A 20,110-nucleotide genomic window follows, 5' to 3' on the forward strand; every position below is an offset into this window, starting at 1 on the left:
GCATGCCTGGTTACGCATATCAGGTTTTAAACTGGAGGTCCAGAGTTCTATACTCAATCAGACTTTTGATGAGCAACACCTATTTGGCCCCAATGTAGACGTATCCCTTGAGAAAATGAAAAAGGATACAGACACCGCCAAATCTATGGGAAACTTGCAATCGCAAGCTCCCAGACGGTCCTTTCGTCGCTCATCTGTCAGAAGCACCCATCGAGGCTACTCCTCTGATAGCCCCTCCACCTCTTACAAAGCTCCCGCCCAATCCACCTTTCTAGAGGTTACCAAAGGGTTGGCTACAAGGGGAACAACAGCAAAGGCAGAGGCAGAAACAACAACTCCCGCTCTGCCTCCACCCCCACCCCCACCCCATGACTTCCCTCCACTTCCCCCCGACCATTCCACTCCAGTCGGGAGAAGACTCCACCAATTTCTCCCTGCCTGGGCAAACATCACTTCAGACAGGTGGGTCCACCAAATAATTCAATCAGGCTACTGTCTCGAACTAACATCTACCCCCCCACCCATACCACCCAAACACCGTCCAATGTCACAAGAACATCTTTTACTATTCAAGCAGGAGGTAATCTCCTTCCTACAAAAAAGTGCAATAGAACCAGTTCCCCTGCACCAACGAAACAAGGGAGTTTACTCCCTCTATTTTCTCATACCAAAGGACGGATCTCTAAGGCCTATTTTAGACCTCAGACCCCTAAACCTATACATACACTCAGACCACTTCCACATGGTCACTCTTCAGCAGGTCCTTCCTCTGCTTTCCCAGTGCGACTTCCTTGCTACTCTAGACCTCAAGGACGCCTATTTCCACAGTCCCATTCACAGCGCTCACAGAAAATATCTCAGATTCGTAGTGGATGGTCAGCACTATCAATTCAAAGTACTCCCATTTGGAGTCACCACAGCACCAAGAGTGTTTACCAAGTGCCTAGCAGTAGTGGCAGCACTCCTAAGTCAACACATCCATGTCTTCCCATATCTAGACGACTGGCTCATAAAAGCCAGCTCATACAATCAGTGTGTACAACACACTCATGCTTCTATTCAACAACTTAACGACCTGGGGTTCACAATAAATCACGCCAAGTCCCAGCTGCAACTGTCCCACACACCACAATACCTCGGTGCCACAATAGACATCTCAAGAGCGCTCGCCTATCCCAGTCCCGCCAGGATAGCGAGCATGCAAGCTCTTCTCACCAGATTCCAACCGCAACACTCTTCCAGCTAGAGTGTTCATGCAACTCATAGGGATGATGGCCTCTTGCACATTCATAGTGCCTCATGCAAGACTCCAGATGCGTCCTCTCCAAGAGTGCTTAGCACGCCAATGCAACCAGGCTCATGGTCAGCTAACAGATCTGGTGTTGGTAGACGGTCGTACCCATCGCTCTCTGCAGTGGTGGAACACCAAGAACCTTTCCAAAGGGTGACCATTCCTCGAGCCAGTTCCTCAAATAGTCATGACAGCGGACGCACCGCTCTCCAGCTGGGGAGCTCACCTACTACATCACACCATGCAGGGAAGGTGGACACCTTAACAAAAGTTACTCCACGTCAACCACCTGGAGTTACTAGCCATGGTCCTAGCCTTAAAAGCATTTAAAAAGCAAATATCAGGTAAGACTGTCTTAGTCCGCACCAACAACATGACAGCCATGTATTATATCCAAAAACAAGGCGGGACACACTTTCTGCAGCTCTCTCAGCTCGCACAGAGCATATGGACGTGGGTTATACCTCAGGAAAATGTTCTCCTTGCCCAACATGTCCCAGGAGTCCAAAACACAATAGCAGATCTCTTTAGCCGTTAAACACAACAAGTCCACGAGTGGGAACTTCATCCACAAGTTCAACTGTTTTTTCAGATGTGGGGGCAACCATAGATAGACCTCTTCGCCACCCAAGAAAACGCCAAATGCCCAAACTTCGCCGCCAGGTATCCTCACCCATCGTCCAAAGGCAATGTGATATGGATGAACTGGTCAGGCAGATTTGCGTATGCTTTTCTGCCTCTCCCACTCATTCCGCTAGTGGTGCGCAAACTACAGCAACACTCCTTAACGCTCATCCTAGTTACTCCAACTTGGGCCAGACAACCATGGTACACCACACTGCTGGAACTCTCCGTTGATGGCGATCTATGCACAGTGTTTAGATCTGCAGCTCTACATGCCAAGAACAGATGCATACTGGTAAGTAGCATATTCCTTACCAAAGGTGAGTCTCTTTTACTTGTGAATGCACCATACTTTAGCATTACGTGTTCTTTGATCCTTATATTGTGAAATGATTCCTTTTTTTTTTTTCTTTTATAGGCTTTTCTTGATATATATTTGCTGGAAAACGTGGACGAAACCATGAAACATGCTATTGTATCCTTTCACTGACTTCATTTCTGATGGTTGATCCATGCTGCAACGTTTGATTTTAAAAAAACAAACAAAAAAAATGATCTCATATTATTGTACATTATTACTTTCAACATGCAGAGATGTACATTCTCCTGGTCATATATTCCTTATGCTTAATGCACTTTTACTATGTACTTCCCGTTCCCTCTTTTGATGCCTCTGGCCTTTCACATACCGTCCCTCTCTCTATACCCCTTTCTCCCTCTGCCTCCTCTCGGGCGCTTACCCCTTCTCTCCCCAACTTTCCTATTGCACCTCTTACTTTATGCTCCCCATCGCATGTCTCCTACTCTCTCACTCGATCTCATGGTCTCTCACTCCCCAAGACAGTTTTGAAATGGAAGAGTGTCACTTTTGCTTTGACTCTTTCACACTTCTTGAGCCTGGCTTTCTTCTGTGCCGAACTGGATTTATGCACTGCAGCTCTTGCAGTTGTAGTTCTCCAGTTCTATAATCTCTCCCTAACTTGATGAACTTAAAGCCACAATCTGGCTTTCGTTATCCACTAAGAGAGAGAGAAAATGGTTTCACAGCTATTTAATGCTGGGACTGACAAATGGGACGATCCCCCTTAACATTTATCGTAAGTGACTCTGGCCGAAGGCACTAATGCGCAGCCCTCCATTTTGTATATGAAAGCTAGCAAACTGTCCAATTCTGCATGTTTTGTGGATTTTACCCTACCCTCCATTTCTCCTCCCCACTCCCCTGTCTATATGATCCAGATCAGAGAAATGCTTAAATACTGATCAGCGATTGTTTCTCTTATTGCACATGCAAACTTCAATTCTGGGTTTAGACAAAAGCCTTAATAAATATAGCCTAACACTAATCGTAAATCACTCCCTGACCTCCAGAGAATAACCGCTTTACTCTGCTAAATGATCACAGTGCTACCATTTAAGGTTCTTGACAGGGAGTCCATCTGTAGACATTTTTTGTATCATTTCTTCAAAAAGGGACAACCTGATAACCACAGTCAAAATGTCAGCCTTTATCCCCCTGTTTAAAACCAGTTGAACTGAAATTCTGTCCATCTGTTGTAATATAAATTCCATATCTGCAGGATTCACAACCCTTTCTCTAACCTAAATTAAATCAACCCTTCTTACATGAAGTCGTCACCCTCATGCAGAGTAAATATGCTGACAGCAAAGGTGGCTTCACTGATTTGTATCAGCAATGTACGTTTAAATGGGAGCTGAAAGGCAACTAATGTCGCTTAGCCCCTCTTAGGATTGCCTCTCCAACCAGTCTTGGCAGGTTTTTCAAATATGCATAATTCCCAAAGACCAGAGGCTCCATTAACTTTATTTTGTGGAAGCGTATAACTAAGAAATTCCAAGCACTGTTACAAACAAATAGCATGCAATAAAATTGATGTACTCCACAATGTTCAAGAGGGTATGTTGAGGAGATAATTAGGTGTACAAAGGTGGTTAGTCGCACAGCAGCAATTACATACTCTTTTTCCTCAACCATTGTCAGGATTCCATTCCTGGCTTAATTGACTTAGCTGCCCCTCCCTGGTCTTTCCAGTATTCATCTACTTCGTCTTTGGAAGCGCAAAGTGGACCAAACTTGATTGTGATCGATTTTTACAAAGCTCATAATTTCCTCTATGAGCATACATAGATGCCTAAATGAAAAGGTTGAACAGTCATAATTTAATTGCTTTATTAAAAGCAGGTGGTTGGACTTAAAATGCTTAAGATGAAGAGAAAATGGTCCACCAACACATGTCTTAGAAAGGCAAACAAGATTAAGCGGAGCAGGTCATAGATGGAAGGCAGAAGAGTAAGGAAGAAATAGCTGTTGTAAGTAAGTCATGCAAAGCTATAGTGGGTGTTCTAACTCTGAGGGCCACCAGAGTGAGGTCCAAATCAGGGGGCACCTCCGGCAAGTCAAGCCTCAGTTTTGAGGCCATTGGCCCCTATCCAAGTGTTAAGCTCAGTAAAGCAGGTGAGGAAGTTAGATTGGGCCTGCCTTTGAGTGTCATCTGATGACAGTCTGAGTATCTTTCATGCAAGTCATAAAAGAAGGGCTATGGGATAGGTTAAGATGTTCCATTGAAGCTGCACACAGACTTGGGGCGGGACTCCTGGAGGATCCCTGAGAGATTTCACGATTGAGACGCTTTAAAGAACAGTGGTAAGGCAGAGGTTTAATCCTGTGCAAGCACCTAGAATGAAATGCTTGGAAAGATGGGCCTCAATACGACATCCAGTGATGTGATTTAGCAGGATAGAATCAAACAGTATTGAAAGCCATGGATAGGTTTGAAGGGATACACCCCAATCCACAGTCCTTCTGAATTCATCCGAGATGGCTAGCAGAGCAGATTAAGTAGAATACAAAGTTAGGAAGCCAGCCTCAGTGGGGGTCTAGAAGAATGGAGAATTGACAACTTGAAATCTGAAAGTGGAGTGATATTTGAGACATGGGGTACCTAAGAAGTGGGTTGCCAGGCTATAAATGATCAGCCATAGGTTTGTAATGAGTGGAATGACTAAAGCTTGCAAGTGGCCATGATAACGGGGGCAGTAGGGGCATTTCATAGATATCGGAGCTCCTGGGAAATCGAGCAAGGACTGTAAAGTTTGCTGGTCACTAGTACAATTGAGAATTTGATTTTATCCTCATAAGAGAAAGATCCTTTGTCCGACCTGGCATAAGCAGAAAATAATCTTATATAGCATTAGTGGGACTCAAAGAAGAAAGACGGACCTGAAGAAATGTGGAGCAGATGGTCTTAATTTATTTTTAATGAGAAAATGTTGGAAGGTTTGTTGTTCCTCTGGAGTGGATTGTGGGCAAGGAGGATTAATGAGAGACGTAACTGTAAAAAACAAAATCTCCTGAAAAATGTGTTCGGATTAGAGATGAAAGTAACATAACAAACATGGTCAGATTGAAGGCTTTCTTGTGAGCTTAGAGAAAAATAAGATTGCAGTCTTTAAAACAATCTACAATAATTAGTAGCCTGTTCTTTTCCAAGCGCCTTGCAGTGATGCCTGCCAGTAGCCAGTTCAGTCAGTCAAAATAACTTTTTTTGGTACAGCTAGACCATAAAAGTATATAGAACATCAATACATACAACAATCAATCAGTATTCCTCATTGACCTAAAGGTTTGATCATTAAAAGGTCATAGAAAACCATAAAAACAAGCAGAAAAGTCCAAAAGAAAAGGGTAAAATATATATTACATGTTTACAGGAGCCCTCTGTTTGATGGCACGTTTTAATATAAACAGCAGTTAAAAATCATATCTTCACAGTTGCCAATGTTTGCAGATAAGTAATAGCAGTTCTAATGGAGCATATGTTGCCCTGTTTTAAAAAGGGTAAGATAAAGCGTTTTCTCAATGTCAAATAAAATTTGCAGAAAATCATTAAGTGTATTGTGTTAGTGCAGAACAATTTTCCCAGACGCTGACCGGTAAATTTGTAGAATAAGAGCCCTGGAAGGGGAAGGCAGCTAAGAAGTGCACTGTGCTTGGTCTCAGTCTAACTAGCAAAAATCTGTGATACGAACTGCTCACCCATGATGAATATGGTTGAGTACGGTTATTAATTCAGACCCTAATGTATGGTGGAACAGTTGGCTTGTTGCCTCCCTCTGCATTCTGTCATCAAGACAGTGTTATGCATATGCTTTATCCAAGAGATATTTAAGTATCAATCAGGATTCAGGCAATAAGTAAGCACAGACTGATTGAAGGAAGTTTGAATCCTTGTCCAAATCCTGAGCCCCAGAAGGAGGGGTTGCATTTTTATAAGATGAACCCTATCCCAACCTCAGAATGGCATATGAAGGAGCTGGTGCTTATAGGCACAGCTAGTAGCCTTTTAATAAATCATTCTTGATTCTTTCCAGCCCACCCTGATCACCAATTCCCCATACCCCTGCCTTGTAAGAGGCGACTGCACAGCACTTGGCTTAATAGATGGCTGTGAGTTCCCTACTGGTCTTTTTACCTAATCTGTGGGCAAAGTGAAGGACTGCCTCCACAGCTTTAGAGAAGCGGTAGCTCTATAGGTCTTCAGTGGGCCCCATGTAAAATGATTATCAAAAGGAATTCCTAAATTGGCTGTTGAATTAATCAGAGAGATTGGACGATAATATTGTGGATCTCCTCTATAACCCTTTTTTAAAATTGGGACAATAATGGCATGAGATCAAGACCGCAGTGGGCCTGTGACTAGGTAATAATGAGAACATTAGTCAGGAGTGGGGCCTACAGTGAGGTGTTGGTCGTAAACAAGTCCGAAGGAGTCCCGTCTGTGCAAGGGGCTCTCCCCGCCAGGCAACTAACCACAGCCAACAGAAGCTCATTCAGCTCGATCTCCCGAGCAATATATGATGAGACCAGAGGCCGGTGGGGCATAGGAGAGCCATGCAGCAACTGGGGCACACTTGTAGAGGCCATGCTTTTGGAGTGAGTATCCCCAGCATCGGGTTTGGTGTAAGGGTTTGTAAAATGGGTGATCCAAATTTCAGGAGGGATCACAGTGTTGATTCTCGAATTTGTGGTGTACTCAAGGTAGTTACGATTGACTGTTGGCCAGAAGGCTTTACTATGTCGTGGCTCACTGGCCTGTAATAAAGAAGAGTAAGCTTCCTTTCTAATGGTGGTCTTCCTGACTCTAAGGGTGTTTCTGTACAGGGCCCTGCAGGTGCACACCATTTCCTGATATATGGGGGTTATCTTGAGTTGCAGTCAGTAGCTGGTTGTGGGCCTTAATTCAGTAAGCATCAAACCACTTGGCGGGCTTCCTATTATCTAATTTATTTGGGACCAGGAGCAGATTATGGGCCGTGCTACTGATCGAGGAAGTTAAGGTTTTTCTCTCAATGGGCGTCTTGGCAGAAAAAAAGAGGCATCAATTGAGAGCCAAGAGCCTATGATCACTAAGGAGCTAATCAGTAAGATTATAAACCTAGCACCCACTCCCTCAGCGTCTGTGAGAAGAGAATGAAATCAGTGTGGCTAGAAGTACCCCTCCCAAACAAAAGTAGACATGGTGACCGGTGCAGAGGTTAGGGAATCAAAAGAAAAGATTAGATTGTATTTTGCCAGGGCAAAGTTAAATTCATCCCCAAGTGGACAGTGAGCAAAATGAGTGATAGGGTCCCCAGCGTCATCCAGCAGCATTAACTGGGGAAAATCTGTAGGGTCTCAGGCCAAAATCCCCTAAGAGCATCACCACATGGCTCCCTTGAATATTTCCCATCCAATTGTCAATGTCCTTGAGCAGTGAGCTAGCCAAGTCCACCCTGGTGGTGTGAAAGACGTTATTGTTCGCATTAATTAGTAGCAATCGGGTTGTTGGGCACTGCAACAAAATAAGCTGAAAAAACGCAGAGCCACAGTTTGATCATATGACCCAGGCAGGGAATGTCAGAGAAATAAAGGTGATCTGGCCATCCATGGCCCTGCCTGTAGTGCTTGGAGAGGGTGGTGTGAAACAGGTAGCATGCCCCTCCATAAATACAGTTTTGGGGCGCCATGACTCTTGTAGGCAGATAACAGCAAAGCTTTCAACAAACTTATGCCAATCATGGCTCCCCCATGTTCTTACCAGACCTGCCACATTCCATGAAGCTATCAGTCAAGGTTGAGTTTTGCTGCTTCCTGGGTCTGGGCAGGGATAGGACAGTCACTGGCACCTGACAAAAGCGTCGAAGCTGTATCTGGCCTTGGCGGCCTGCTCCCCTCCTGCAAGGTGCATGAGTCAGTAGGGATCTTTCATCAGAGAGTCAATCCATTTGATCCAGCTGCTTAATTTGCACAAATCTGTTGCAGGTGGGGATGGGAAATATGGGCAGCAATGGGCCAGACAGATTGGCATGAGTTTTATAAAAAATAACCAAGCTGGAGTGCATCAGTGGCTGACGAGGAAGGACCAGCAAACTGTAACTGAGTCAGTGTCTTTAGCCAAACTTCGATCTTTAAAATTATAATAATACAGTCCGTTTCATCTGGCTTTGGAGTGTTGCCCACCCAAGTGACTCTGGGAGCGAAATTAATCGGACTGTGCAGTAACTGTGGCCCTCCCAGTCTGCCATTGGTCCAGTGCACCACTTTCACTTTATTGATCAATTGGTCATAGACTTTGCTTGAGTGACATCTTAGCGGGGTAATGTTTTTCAAAATGACGACAAAGGGAGTCACATGAGGTGGTAAGTGCAACAAAGGAGCCTTGGAGTGGGAAGCTGGCAAGATATGCCCAGCTCTGTAATTTCGTGGGCCGCAGGACCTACAATGTTGTGTGCATGTCTCATTACCATCTGCAGAGAGTGACCTGTAGGGCCAGCTCGGGCGCGGTACCAGCCCCACCCTGGCTGGGGCAGACTTATTTTCCCAGTAGTGTTTGCTGGATCCACTGGGGCAGGGAACTGCAGGGATGGAGCAACTTTGATAGCCCGACCTGTTTGGCCAGTAAAAAGTGGCCCTGCGGGGCATTGTTCTAATAAGGCATCCCTCTGCTTAATCAGTGCATCCTTCACCTTCTCAAGTCGAGCCAGGCTTAGTCATACTACGCATGTGAGTAAGGACACACCTTTCCTGAATAATTCCTCCAGTATATCGGATAGCTTTGCTGGTTGATTGGCAGCCGGGGTCTGGGATTGGAGGCATTCCTGGGCTGAGTGGAGCCGTTGAGGGTCCAGGGCAAAGACTATGCTCTTTTGGATTTTGTCCTCCCTTTCCACTCTTGTCCTCTTACCCTCTAGGCTTTTTGTCTTCCCTGTGTTGAGTAGGCTAGCAGGGGGTTGAATCCTCTCAAGATGTTCGCCAGGCTTGGTATCACCATGAAGTCAGGATTGATTGCACTAATAGGGGTTGCAGAGGCGTCAGACTCATGGGTGAGTTGGTGAGGAGGGCATGCCTATAAGAAACAGGATGGACTTGTGGTAACTCAGGGTCCAGTTTAGGTGTGGGTGACAGGAACAGATGCTGTTCAGCAAGTTCATTTTCCCTGTTGATGACCCCCAGGGCTCGCTGTAAGAAGCTGTCTAGAGTGGTGCCCAGCGTGGGTTTTGGTGGGTAACCCTACACTTCCCCATGGTGTACAGACTGGAATAGACCAGGTAATTATATGATTTGGAAAAAACTCTGGCCACAGAAACCGAAGAAAAGTAAAGAAAATAGAGTGCTCAGTACCTTATGCAGGAAATTGAAATTGGGCGGCCCAGCACAGCCTTCTCCAGATGATGACGGGCGAAGACAGGCCCGGTCTTGGCCCAGGTGCGTCCTGTGCTTTGAGTTTCAGGGCCGTGCTATGTAGCGCTGTGAGAGTCCGCCCCCCCCCTGGTGCCTCAGGAGCCTCCTGGCACACAGTGATGTGGGGCTTTGGGTCCTGCGCTGTAGGTTTCAGGGCCAGGCTATGTAGCGCTGTGAGAGTCCACCTCTTGGTGCACGGTGATGTGGGGTTTAAAGTCCCCAAGAAGACAACTTTGCGTCCCTGGAGTATGAAGGTGCCATTGGAGAAGTATGCTGAGGACAGCAGTTTAACAGGAGCCAGATAGTGAACCACCTGGGAGACTCAATAACCGAAGTTAGGGACAGTGTCAACAATGGAAGTATTTTTAAGAACTTTGAGGAAGCAAGCGTGCAGAAAAAAGCATCGAGAGTAACTTGGGCACATACTCTAGCTAGAGTAGGCAGAGTGGAGTTAGATAGAGCTGAGTCAGCCAGGAACTAAGATGTTAAATTGAATGCTAGCATGGTCAGTGCAGGCAAAAGTAAGGGGGTTGGATACACTGTTTTATGCAGGTAGGGTTTGTATAATGCACACCTAGTTAGAAGGCAGCAGAGTGATGGCCAAATTCAAAGGCAAAGATGCATTCAGCTAGTTATTGAAGTGTTAGTTTGGTTCTGACAGCAGTAGTGAACTGTTATTGCGCTGTCACGTAGGGTTCTCTAAAGATGCATCTGTAACTCTTTCTTAAATTGAGGAAGGTCTAGGGAGGCCCAATGGATAGAGGAATATTGTTCATAGATTGAAAAGGCGTGTGCTTTTTTATTCTTATTTTCACTTCTTTACCTCCTGTGTGATGGTGTCTTAGCTGTGGGTGTGCACAGATTCACCAGAGGTGGGGAGCATGCTAGAGGGGGCCTAGTGATGATGACTTTGTATGTGATGCAGCTGAGTTAGAAAATGGTGAGTCAGGAAGACAAACCAGTGTAGTCATCCGTTTTCAGGGTGTTGTGGTTCTATTTCTTTAGTGTGCAGAATACCCTTTTGGAGTACATATGTTCAGCCTGAGAGGTCATGGAGCAGATGTTCCCACCATCCACATACATATGTATGAAAGTTTGTACTGCATGGGTCTGCATAGAACAGTGTCACTTTCTTTAGCAGAGCAAGCTGGTATCATGCAGTCTTAGTTTTTCTGGTTCCTTTGGCAGGGGTGTATGTTTATGCTTAGCCTTGAGGAGAAGGAGAAATTGTGGATGTCTTGCCATTGCAATGACACTGCTGCCAAGATTGTGATCGCTTGTGTGTCTGTGATTCTCAAGGCTTCACTTAGGTCTTTCTCAGTCCCAAGGCCAAGGAGAAAAACATAGCCCTCTTCATGATGAGAAAAACGTATTTGAACTCCCTGAATGCGGCACCACTAGGAGTACAAATGGGCCATTGTCACAGCCAAATTGCTGAATGCCATCCATACGGTTGATTACAGGTAGCAGTCCATCTGCTGAAGGCAAACCTTGGAGGTAATAATGCTGGTTGAGCCACTGATAAGGCCATCATTGCCTGATGTATTTCCTAGTTTATAACCCTTTGCTTTTCCCTGCATTGGTCTGACCCTCCATCTGGATTCTAAATATGCTTAACAAAAGTGATTACTGCTTTAGTAGAATTTGGAGGAGATATATCCCACTGGGAACTTTGTGCATACAGAGCTTTTTCTTGGAGCATTCATATTGGGTAGAAAAAACTTCTGCAACCTGTACGCCTAGGCCTGTGGCAACTTCTTCTCCTTACTTTGTTGTTCTCAGTGCCATGGAAGTGGTTTCAGGAAAAGTTTGCCATGAATAACATAAAGTGGGGGTGAAAGCAACTGGGACACAGAGTTTTGAAGCAATTTCTCATTCCGCAGCTAATGGGCAGGATACCCATGTATTGATGTGGGAAAAAACAATGTCAGAACCCATTTCAGAGGGCCACGCGCCACTCAGGGTATACTGGGCCCAACTGTGGCTTTACCCCTGATGTCCCGGAACCCGACCTACTATGGATTCTGAGGGACTGGGCTAAGTATCCCTTCTGCACTTGACTCTCAGTAGTAGCTGTATTCCGGCAAACAAGGCTACCTCAGATGGGGGATGGGAAGTGGATACAGGCCAGTGAACATGACTCAACCCAAAATGCAGATAGTATGGATGATAAATCAATGTCTAGTCAAATACTTGCTTTTATACGAAAAATAAATATTTTATTTCTATCTGTACGCATGCAAAGGCATAAGGCATTCAGGAGCCACAGCACTATCGTCAGGGGGATCCTTCCTTCAGCTCCTGACTGGAGCCAAACAAGGGTGCGCTGCTGTTCGCTGTGTCCTCTGCAGTCCTCAGTGGTCAGTCAGATCATTTCCCCCGCAGTGCGGGTCCAACCTGGCGAACAAAGCCTCAGTCTCTTCTTCGGACAACGACCTAAACCCTTGGTAACGTTGGTACTGGCAGCACCTCTTGGCATACGGGGTTACTGCAGTACTTAACAGCACTATCTTGGTGCCGGCGTCCATGCCAAGATGGTTGAGTCTATGCACTTCTGGAAATAATAACTTTACCAGTGGCATACAGGAGTCACCGCAGCACAGCAGTACAGGTTCATCTAGACTCGCACTGCACTTAACCCCAGGATCAGTCTCTGGCAGCACTCTCCCGGAATATAGGGGTTGCAGAAACTGCACACGGGCAATGACCCCGTCCGTGCACAGCCTCATTCCTCACTCGGAGAGTCCTCTTGCATAGTTCCCCACTGGACCTCGATCTCTCCAACCTCTTCTCTTCCTCACAGGGCACACCGGTTTTGGCAGGCAGGCGCTGGTGCTCCAGGCGAGTTGATCTGGGTGTCCTGGGTGATGTACCCTCACCCAGCTGAGAGACTAGCAGGCCCTTGCCCCCAGCCCTGGTCACAGGCAGAAGTCTTGCAGAGCTTCTCCTTCTCACACAGCTTGTGTGGCTATTTGGTGGATGAAATATTTTGGGGTCTCAGCCTCCCCCTTCTATAGTCCATTTCCAGATAACTAAATGTAATTTAGGCTCTGAGTCTTTGAAGTTTTATGTTGGGGTTCTGCTTCTTTCGAAGTGGACCCTTCTCTTTTTCTTTCCACATTATAGACTGTCTGTCACAGAAGGCAATACTCCGAAGCGGTGTGTCCCACAACACAATTGTTCACAGCTTTGTCAGTCAGTGATATGTGCTTCAAAATGTTTAACACAAACTCCCAGCCCTGCTCTTTATGATTCCCTTATGAGCCCCATTACCTTCCCTGAGATGTGTTCAGGCATCTACCTTGTGATCTATCCCAAAATCGAAGAGCAGACTAAAGTATTTCCCCCCTCCAATGTGTCCCACCCAGCTCGCAGGAATGCAGTAAAACACAAATCGGTCTTGGGGGGGGGGGGGGGGGGGGGGGATTCCTCTCCTTTTTATGTCTTTCCCAGGCAGGCCTGTGCTTCCCAAACTAAAACCCATGATCCTCTATGTAATGTAGCATTGCAGGCACACTTAAAGTGTACATTCACAGCAAAAATCCTGTCCAGCATTGTTAACTCCATACTCCAACCTTACATGTACACATGAATTCAGCACGTACACTCAGACTCCACGCACTGTTCAGCACTGAAGCGTTTCAGTATGTAAACAGGGTGTGCTTTTTACAAACACACACTGCCAGCATACTCACTTACCATGTGTGCACTGCACAACGCTTCAAACTTCATGCAAGAACACATACACCCAGCTCATGCTTTCATGCAGGCACACCCCACCACTACGTTTTCCTTGTTGTGTATTTTTTTTACATGCATACATACACCCAGTACATGCACTAACCACACACACTGCACAGTACAGGTTTATCCATATACTGTACCCTTCTCAGGCACACATACATTCAGCGCAGAGTCACTACTCCTTCTCTGTGCAGCACTCCACAGCTACCTGATTTAGGCCTAGGGGTGAGTTAAGCACATCACAGCAGACCTTTTAAAAAGGTGAGTGAATCTATAGGCCTCACTCCAGTTACACAAGGTAAAAAGGTCCTGTTCACTGCTGATCACTAGACAGTATGCTGCCCCCACTGCTCTTATGCTGCTTAACATCTGTTGAAGGCGGTAGCCTTCCACCACTATGAGGGTAGCACTTTGGGCGCCCCTTTCGATCTAACAAGACTGCAGTCAGTGTGATAGGTATATGTAATGGGATGCACGTAGGATTCATGGTCGCTTGTGACAAAACAATCATCATTATGAAACCAGACAACAGTGCATTTGGGCACTCAGGATAGGGGTAACGTCACCAACCACGTAAAGGACTTTTGCGTCCCAACCGTCTGCAGGTTATGAATTAAGCCACCTTAAAGCTAACTTTTATTCTTAGTTGCTGTCAATGTTGTATGTCTCTAGTGAAAGTGACTTTTGTTGCATCTGTTTATTTGTTGACCTTAATCATTTTACCAGACCATTTATTTGTTATTGGATATCATATATTCCATTCCAAGCAAAGCAGAGACTGCCATTGAGTCATTTCCGACTGCCTTTGGTGTTCCTTGGGGTTTGGTGAAGCTTATTCAGGGCTTTTGGCTTCTAGATCACAATGATCACAAGGTGAGCCTTTAGCGCTGCTTTTGTTCTTTTAGTATTGTAATTGTGAAACTGAATGTAAGCAAACTGCCTAATACTCTATTAGAACTTGGCTTGCTCATTTCTTCAACAATGTTTCATAATGTAAATGTAGTTGTGTGTAATCATTCAAATTTAACTTGATTGGTGAGGATCTCATTGGTCTTTCCTCTTTGTGTCACAGCTGTGTTTATTTATTGGGAATGGCTGCCATAGTTGCCACTGTTCCCAGAAGATAAAAACAAATCAGCCTAATTAAAAGGCCTAAAACAATTTGTCATGTGATTCCATTGTAATGTTGCCATCACAGTGGATTAGAAAATGGTCACCAGCACTCCTGGTCAAACTTTTCAGAGAGTGATCAGTTTAGTTTGTGTGAATGAAAAGCAGCTCCTTTAAATGCGAGTATTGATGAAAAATTCACAAAAGGGCAATAGAATGCTCATAGTCACCGTCCTGGAGATTGACAGTGAAGAGAGAGTAATTCTTGATGTTAAAGCACACACCATCTCAGAATTCATTATCCACCAGTAGGGCGCTGAATGCAAATGTTAAGTGTTGTGCTCTACATTCCGTTGAAAAGAGTCCTATTTGCCTTGTTTAGCTACTTCTATTTGATTCTTAATTTGACTTTTTCCGATTTAGTACCTGGAGATGAGTTGGCTATTGTTTGGTGCTAATGAATGATGGTTAAGATTTCATTATGAAAAAACATATATAATTTAAGGTCTGTCAGACATATTTTCATTGAATACCTGAACTAGTCTCCCAATTGACTGATGGTGGGCTTTCCTAATTTGTGCTTAAGCCTCAAAAAGAACTGTGAGTCGAGAGCACAAGTTTCAGCTGATACATTAGTGGATCCAACTTCTTCCTCATGTACTGAGGATTTCTTTGCCTACTAGATCTGACTATATATTTAGGAGTTTCTTACCATTCTCTATCTGATTTGGTAATTTGCGATTTGAAAATTAAGTCTCCAGATACAAAACTCTAATTATGTACCCAAAACTGTCTAAATATTCAAGTAACCAGCTTTAGGACACCCAAGTGAACGTGTCCCCTTACAATGTGACGTTTCTATATGCTAGGCATCACCATGCCTGCTGAATCAGAAATTAAGTAAGTCATCTAGTTAGAGCCCTCTGGCTGTATACTTACAAACCTTAAATCCACAAAAGGACACATTAATATAACAGATGATTGTCCCTTCACCTCACTCAAAGCAAATTTCCACAAACCTACTCAGACTCCAGTTTACAATGGTAATCTTGAAATTTCTTGCAAAGTAAGCCGCAGACTACTGAAAGTGCTACAATGCCTTCTTAGTGGCTGTTTGTGCCCTACTTAAATTCCAAATAATAAACCTAGCTACAAGTATGATTTTATTATTCCTTTGGGTACTTAGTGACTCTCATTGGGTAATAACATTCTTAATCATAACTGTTGGAACAGGAAGTTTTTCTCTCATACTAGTAAGATGTGTGTAGATTTCTAAATCCTGTGGGGGCATTCTCAGTGTCTTGCCTTTTAAAGAATGGTAAATAAAGCCACACTAATTTGATTATTGGATGGTTTGCTTCCTTACAGTGCTATGAAGTAAAAAGAATTTGGGAGAAAGGACTACCTAGCTTAAGTTACTTGAACAATCCATGTCTGAGCTGTGGTATAAAGTTGATACTAATTCTTATTCTGTGTGATGTATTGAACATCTAATTAAATAAGTGGGATATTAGGTCGCTCCTGAGGCATGGCGATGCTTCACTTTGAATGAGATCGACTTCACCTGACCCCTCTGCAGCCATTTGTTTTACAGATAACATGAATGTATGCCCCCCCTCTGCTTACCACCCACCAGCCATTTTAATGAGCACTTTTTAATTCCAGAACTTTCACACATCTGACGTGTTCACAGAAAATTCTATTGTTATATACTTGCAATACAGTCAAATGACTGCTTTTAGTAATTTGCTTTCTGTGACCTAGCCATTAACCAAATGCTATAATTTGCTCAGGAAACTGATCTTTTCTTCAGGGAAGAAAGGACTCTTCTTCACCCTGTGTAGTTTCTTACCTGGAATGTCTGGTATGTGCATAAATACTATTCCTGGAAACTAAATCTGTCTACTTTGCGTCCTAAAGAGAAGGGTCCACCAGGTTTACACCACCATAAATAACTCCTGTTTTGCTAAATTATATACATTCTCTCTTGTCAGGTTCACGTTTTTCATTATTTACTGTGATCTGACTGACCGTATATAAAGGCATAGTTCTAAAAGAGTGATTGGTCCTGTATTGATTCCTTCAGGATTCCGAGTACTGCTATATCAAACTGAAAATATTGTGATATGTAATATATTCTGCACCCTACAGGAAAGTGTAGCTATCTGTGGAATCAAAATTGCTTTAGCTGTTTTAGTAAATTCTCCATACATCACTGCTGCTCTTGCTCTGTTAACTTAAAAATATGATAGAGACTTCTAGCTACAGATTCCTTATTGTAGAATAATTGCCAGGCGTCAGGCTGGATCTGAACATTTTCTAGCAGTACTTTTGCGCGCAGGTAGGTGGCCTTGTTCGGCTGCACATCAGGGTCATCCGTGCCAGAAGTGGCGTGCATGGTGACTATATTGTCGCAATCCCATTAGGCTGTCTGTTCATTCCTTTTCATGCCAGTGAGCGCAGATCTGGAGAACGGTACCCCCAGTTGTTTTTTGACTAACTTTTTTCATGATTTTTGTCTTTTTTGAGATTTAATCTCCAGGTGTGTTAGGGCTGTCCCCTAAAAGCCAATGGAGTTTAAACCAGGTGGTGCCTGCAACAGGCAGAGGTCTGTGACACTCTCTTCTGGTTTGCCTTTGGTGCTTGAAGCAGGACCACAACTTCAAGACCTGTGAGAACTGCTCTGCCACAAACCCAAAGGCATGGAGAGTACATTCCCTGGAGTGTTTTGCCGCCCGACGATCTCACAACGCTCACATTCGTGTGGAACGTTCCCGGACTGTTTACGGAGCCACTCTCGACGACAGTCATCAAACTCCAAGTTGTTGGCAAGTCCCAGAAGAGGAAGAAGTCAAAGAAGTCTTTCAAAGAAGTCTTTGAGGCTGAGTATACAGTTCCCACAAACTATGTGGGAGCACCACGCAGAAGTCCGGTTAGTCCTCCACTCCCCCTTCAGCTGCAGCCTCCAAACCTCATTACTTTGCCCTTATACCAGCATGGACAACCAGTGAGAGGCAGGATTCGCCATCACCTGCCTCACTGGAAGTCTATGACATCAGACAGATGGGTTTTGCAAATCGTCCAGGGGGCTACTCCATCCCCTTTCTGTAAACCTCTCCACCCATGACTCCCACTTACGACTGGCTGACAGAGGGTGCCAGGATCAGAAGTTGGTAGTGGTTGTTATTCCTGCTACTGTCTGGTGCCCAAAATGGATGTTGACCTTTGTCCTATCCTAGACTTGCATGTTCTTAACCTCTTCCTGAAAAAGAAGTTTGAGATCCTCACCTTAGCTCAGTTTCTGTGCCCTGGACAATGGAGACTGGATGGTAGCCTAGGACTTACATTTCCACATTCCTGTCCCACCAGCTCACGAGCGTTACCAGTGGTTCACGATAGGCCAAGAGCACTTTCAGTTCGCTGTGCTCCCTTTTGGCCTTACCAACACTTCTCGGGTGTTCACTAAGGTGATGCCGATGGACGCAGCACACCTGCAAAGGTTGGGGGTGGGTGTCCCAGCTTTCCCCTATCTCGACGATTGTTTGTTGAAAGCCGATTCACATAAGGCAGTTGTCTCTCACCTCCAGACTATGGTGGACCTCCTCCATTCTCTGGTGTTCACTTTCAACGTGGCAGAGTCACACCTGACTCCCTCCCAACAGCTCCCCTTTATAAGAGCTCTTCTGGATGCAGTGAAGTTTCGGGCCTCTCCTCCCGAGTGGTGGGATCAGGATATTCAGGTAATGATACTGATGTTTCAGCTTCTATCCTGTAGTTCGGTGAAACTGACTAAACGCCAGGGCAGACCAACTAGTTGCCTAGTGGATCACGAATGACATCTCCACCAGAAGGTGGTGCAAGGTCTCTTTCAAGAGTGGCGAGAGCCTTGGTTGGATCTGTTTCTATGCTGAGAATGCACAATGTATGTAGTTCTGCACGCTGGAGTTTCGCAGGCAGCTCTCGCTCAGAGATACTTTTTATCTCGAGTTGAGTTCTGGCCTCCTGTACGCCTTTCCGCTTGTAACACGCCTGCCCAGAGTTCTCAAGAAAATCAGGAACGACTGGGCCCAAGTCATTCTTGTGGCTTCTGTGAGACAGTGCCATCTTTCTTGCATGGTACGCCCCCACTTTTTGCTGAATTGCTGAATGTACTTTGACTGAGTGTGCCCTGGGCTCCTGCCAATCAGGTGCCCAGGGCCTATGTTCCTTCCCTAAACCAAAACCTCCAAATTGGCAAACCCTGGCCACATGTCAGCCCCTGGTAAATGGTACTCTAGGTACCCAGGGCCTTGTGACCAGGGAAGGCCTCTAAGGGCTGCAGCACTCATTGTGCCATCCTTAGAGGCTCTGTACCCTAACACACTCACACTGCCCTTGCAGGCTGAGTGTCTGAATACAGGACAAAACAGAGTCGACATGGCACACATCCCTGTGTGCCATGCCCACAACCTACACTGCCCTGGCATACATCAGCCACCCCTCTAGCTGGGTGCCCTATGCCAGTGGTGTGGGCACAGGAGCATGAGCCCTGTGCCCCTACAGTACCCAGGTCCATTCATGGGCCCTGTAAGTGCAGTGCTGCCATTTAAGAGTACATGGTGCTGGGAGCTTCTCAAACACGAACTCCACAGCACCATAATGGCAACACTGAAGACTGAGAAGTTTGGTATCAAACTGCTCGGCACATTAAACCCACACTGATGCCAGTGTGGGATTTAATGGTCCAAGCACCTCAGAGGGCATCTTATAGAGGCCCCCTGAAACCTAACCTACAATCCCCGTCTGGTCTGAGAGGCTGCCTAGGCTGCCACACAGCAGACATGTTGCTGGACTCCTGGGTAGGAGAGCCCCTGCTCTCCTGGGCCTGCAACAATGCACATCCTGGGCGAGGTGCTAGATCTCCTCCCCCAGGATGGGCAGGGGGAAGCTTCAAAGGCATGCCGCTTCTGTGAGCTTTCCCAGGCCACTTGCAACCCCCACGCTGGCGGGAAGCTTGCCTGGAAACCCCATATAAGGACAGGGGATGTGCCAGCCTGCCAACCCCACCCCTCAGGTGGGGGAGGCGAGGTGAAGCACATCTCCGGGCGCTCGCCATCTTGAAGATGGGAGGCCCTACCCAATCAGGTCTAGGCTTCTGCCCCCCTCACACAGGAGAGTGGCAGAATAGGGGGTGTACCCACCCCAGGACAGGGACCCATTGGTCCCTGCCCTTTACCTACCTGTAACGCCCCTAAATCTAGTATTTAGGGGCACCCTGAACCTTCCTTCCCCGGATTCCGAAATGCAAAGAAGAGCAAGAAGAAAGAAGACCTGCCCTGCAGCTGCTAAGAAGAGGACCTATTGGTCTCTGCCCTTTACCTACCTGTAACACCCCTAAATCTAGTATTTGTAGGCACCCTGAACCGTCCTTCAGATTCCAGAATCCGAAAAAGCAAAGAAGAGCAATAAGAAAGAAGACCTGCCCTGCAGCTGCTAAGAAGAGGAAGACACCAACTGCTTTGGCCCCAGCCCTACCGGCCTGTCGACCCTCGAACCTGCTCCTGCTCCAACCCGTCATCTCTTGTGGCCAGCAACCTCACAAACCCTGGAGGACCTGGCTA

The 20,110-nt window shown here is 45.7% G+C and overlaps 1 protein-coding gene across 1 annotated transcript in view; it reads left to right on the plus strand.

The window, feature by feature from the left end:
- AHCTF1 (AT-hook containing transcription factor 1) overlaps positions 1 to 20,110 on the plus strand; it is a 1,022,752-nt gene that overhangs the window by 295,974 nt on the left and 706,668 nt on the right. Inside the window, exons 19-20 of the mRNA XM_085612122.1 lie at positions 2,334 to 2,390; positions 14,127 to 14,273. Coding sequence (XP_085468248.1) covers positions 2,334 to 2,390; positions 14,127 to 14,273 — 204 coding nt within the window. The remainder of the gene's footprint in view (positions 1 to 2,333; positions 2,391 to 14,126; positions 14,274 to 20,110) is intronic.

Source organism: Triturus cristatus, chromosome 6, assembly GCF_964204655.1.
Source record: "Triturus cristatus chromosome 6, aTriCri1.1, whole genome shotgun sequence".
NCBI lineage: Eukaryota > Metazoa > Chordata > Amphibia > Caudata > Salamandridae > Triturus > Triturus cristatus.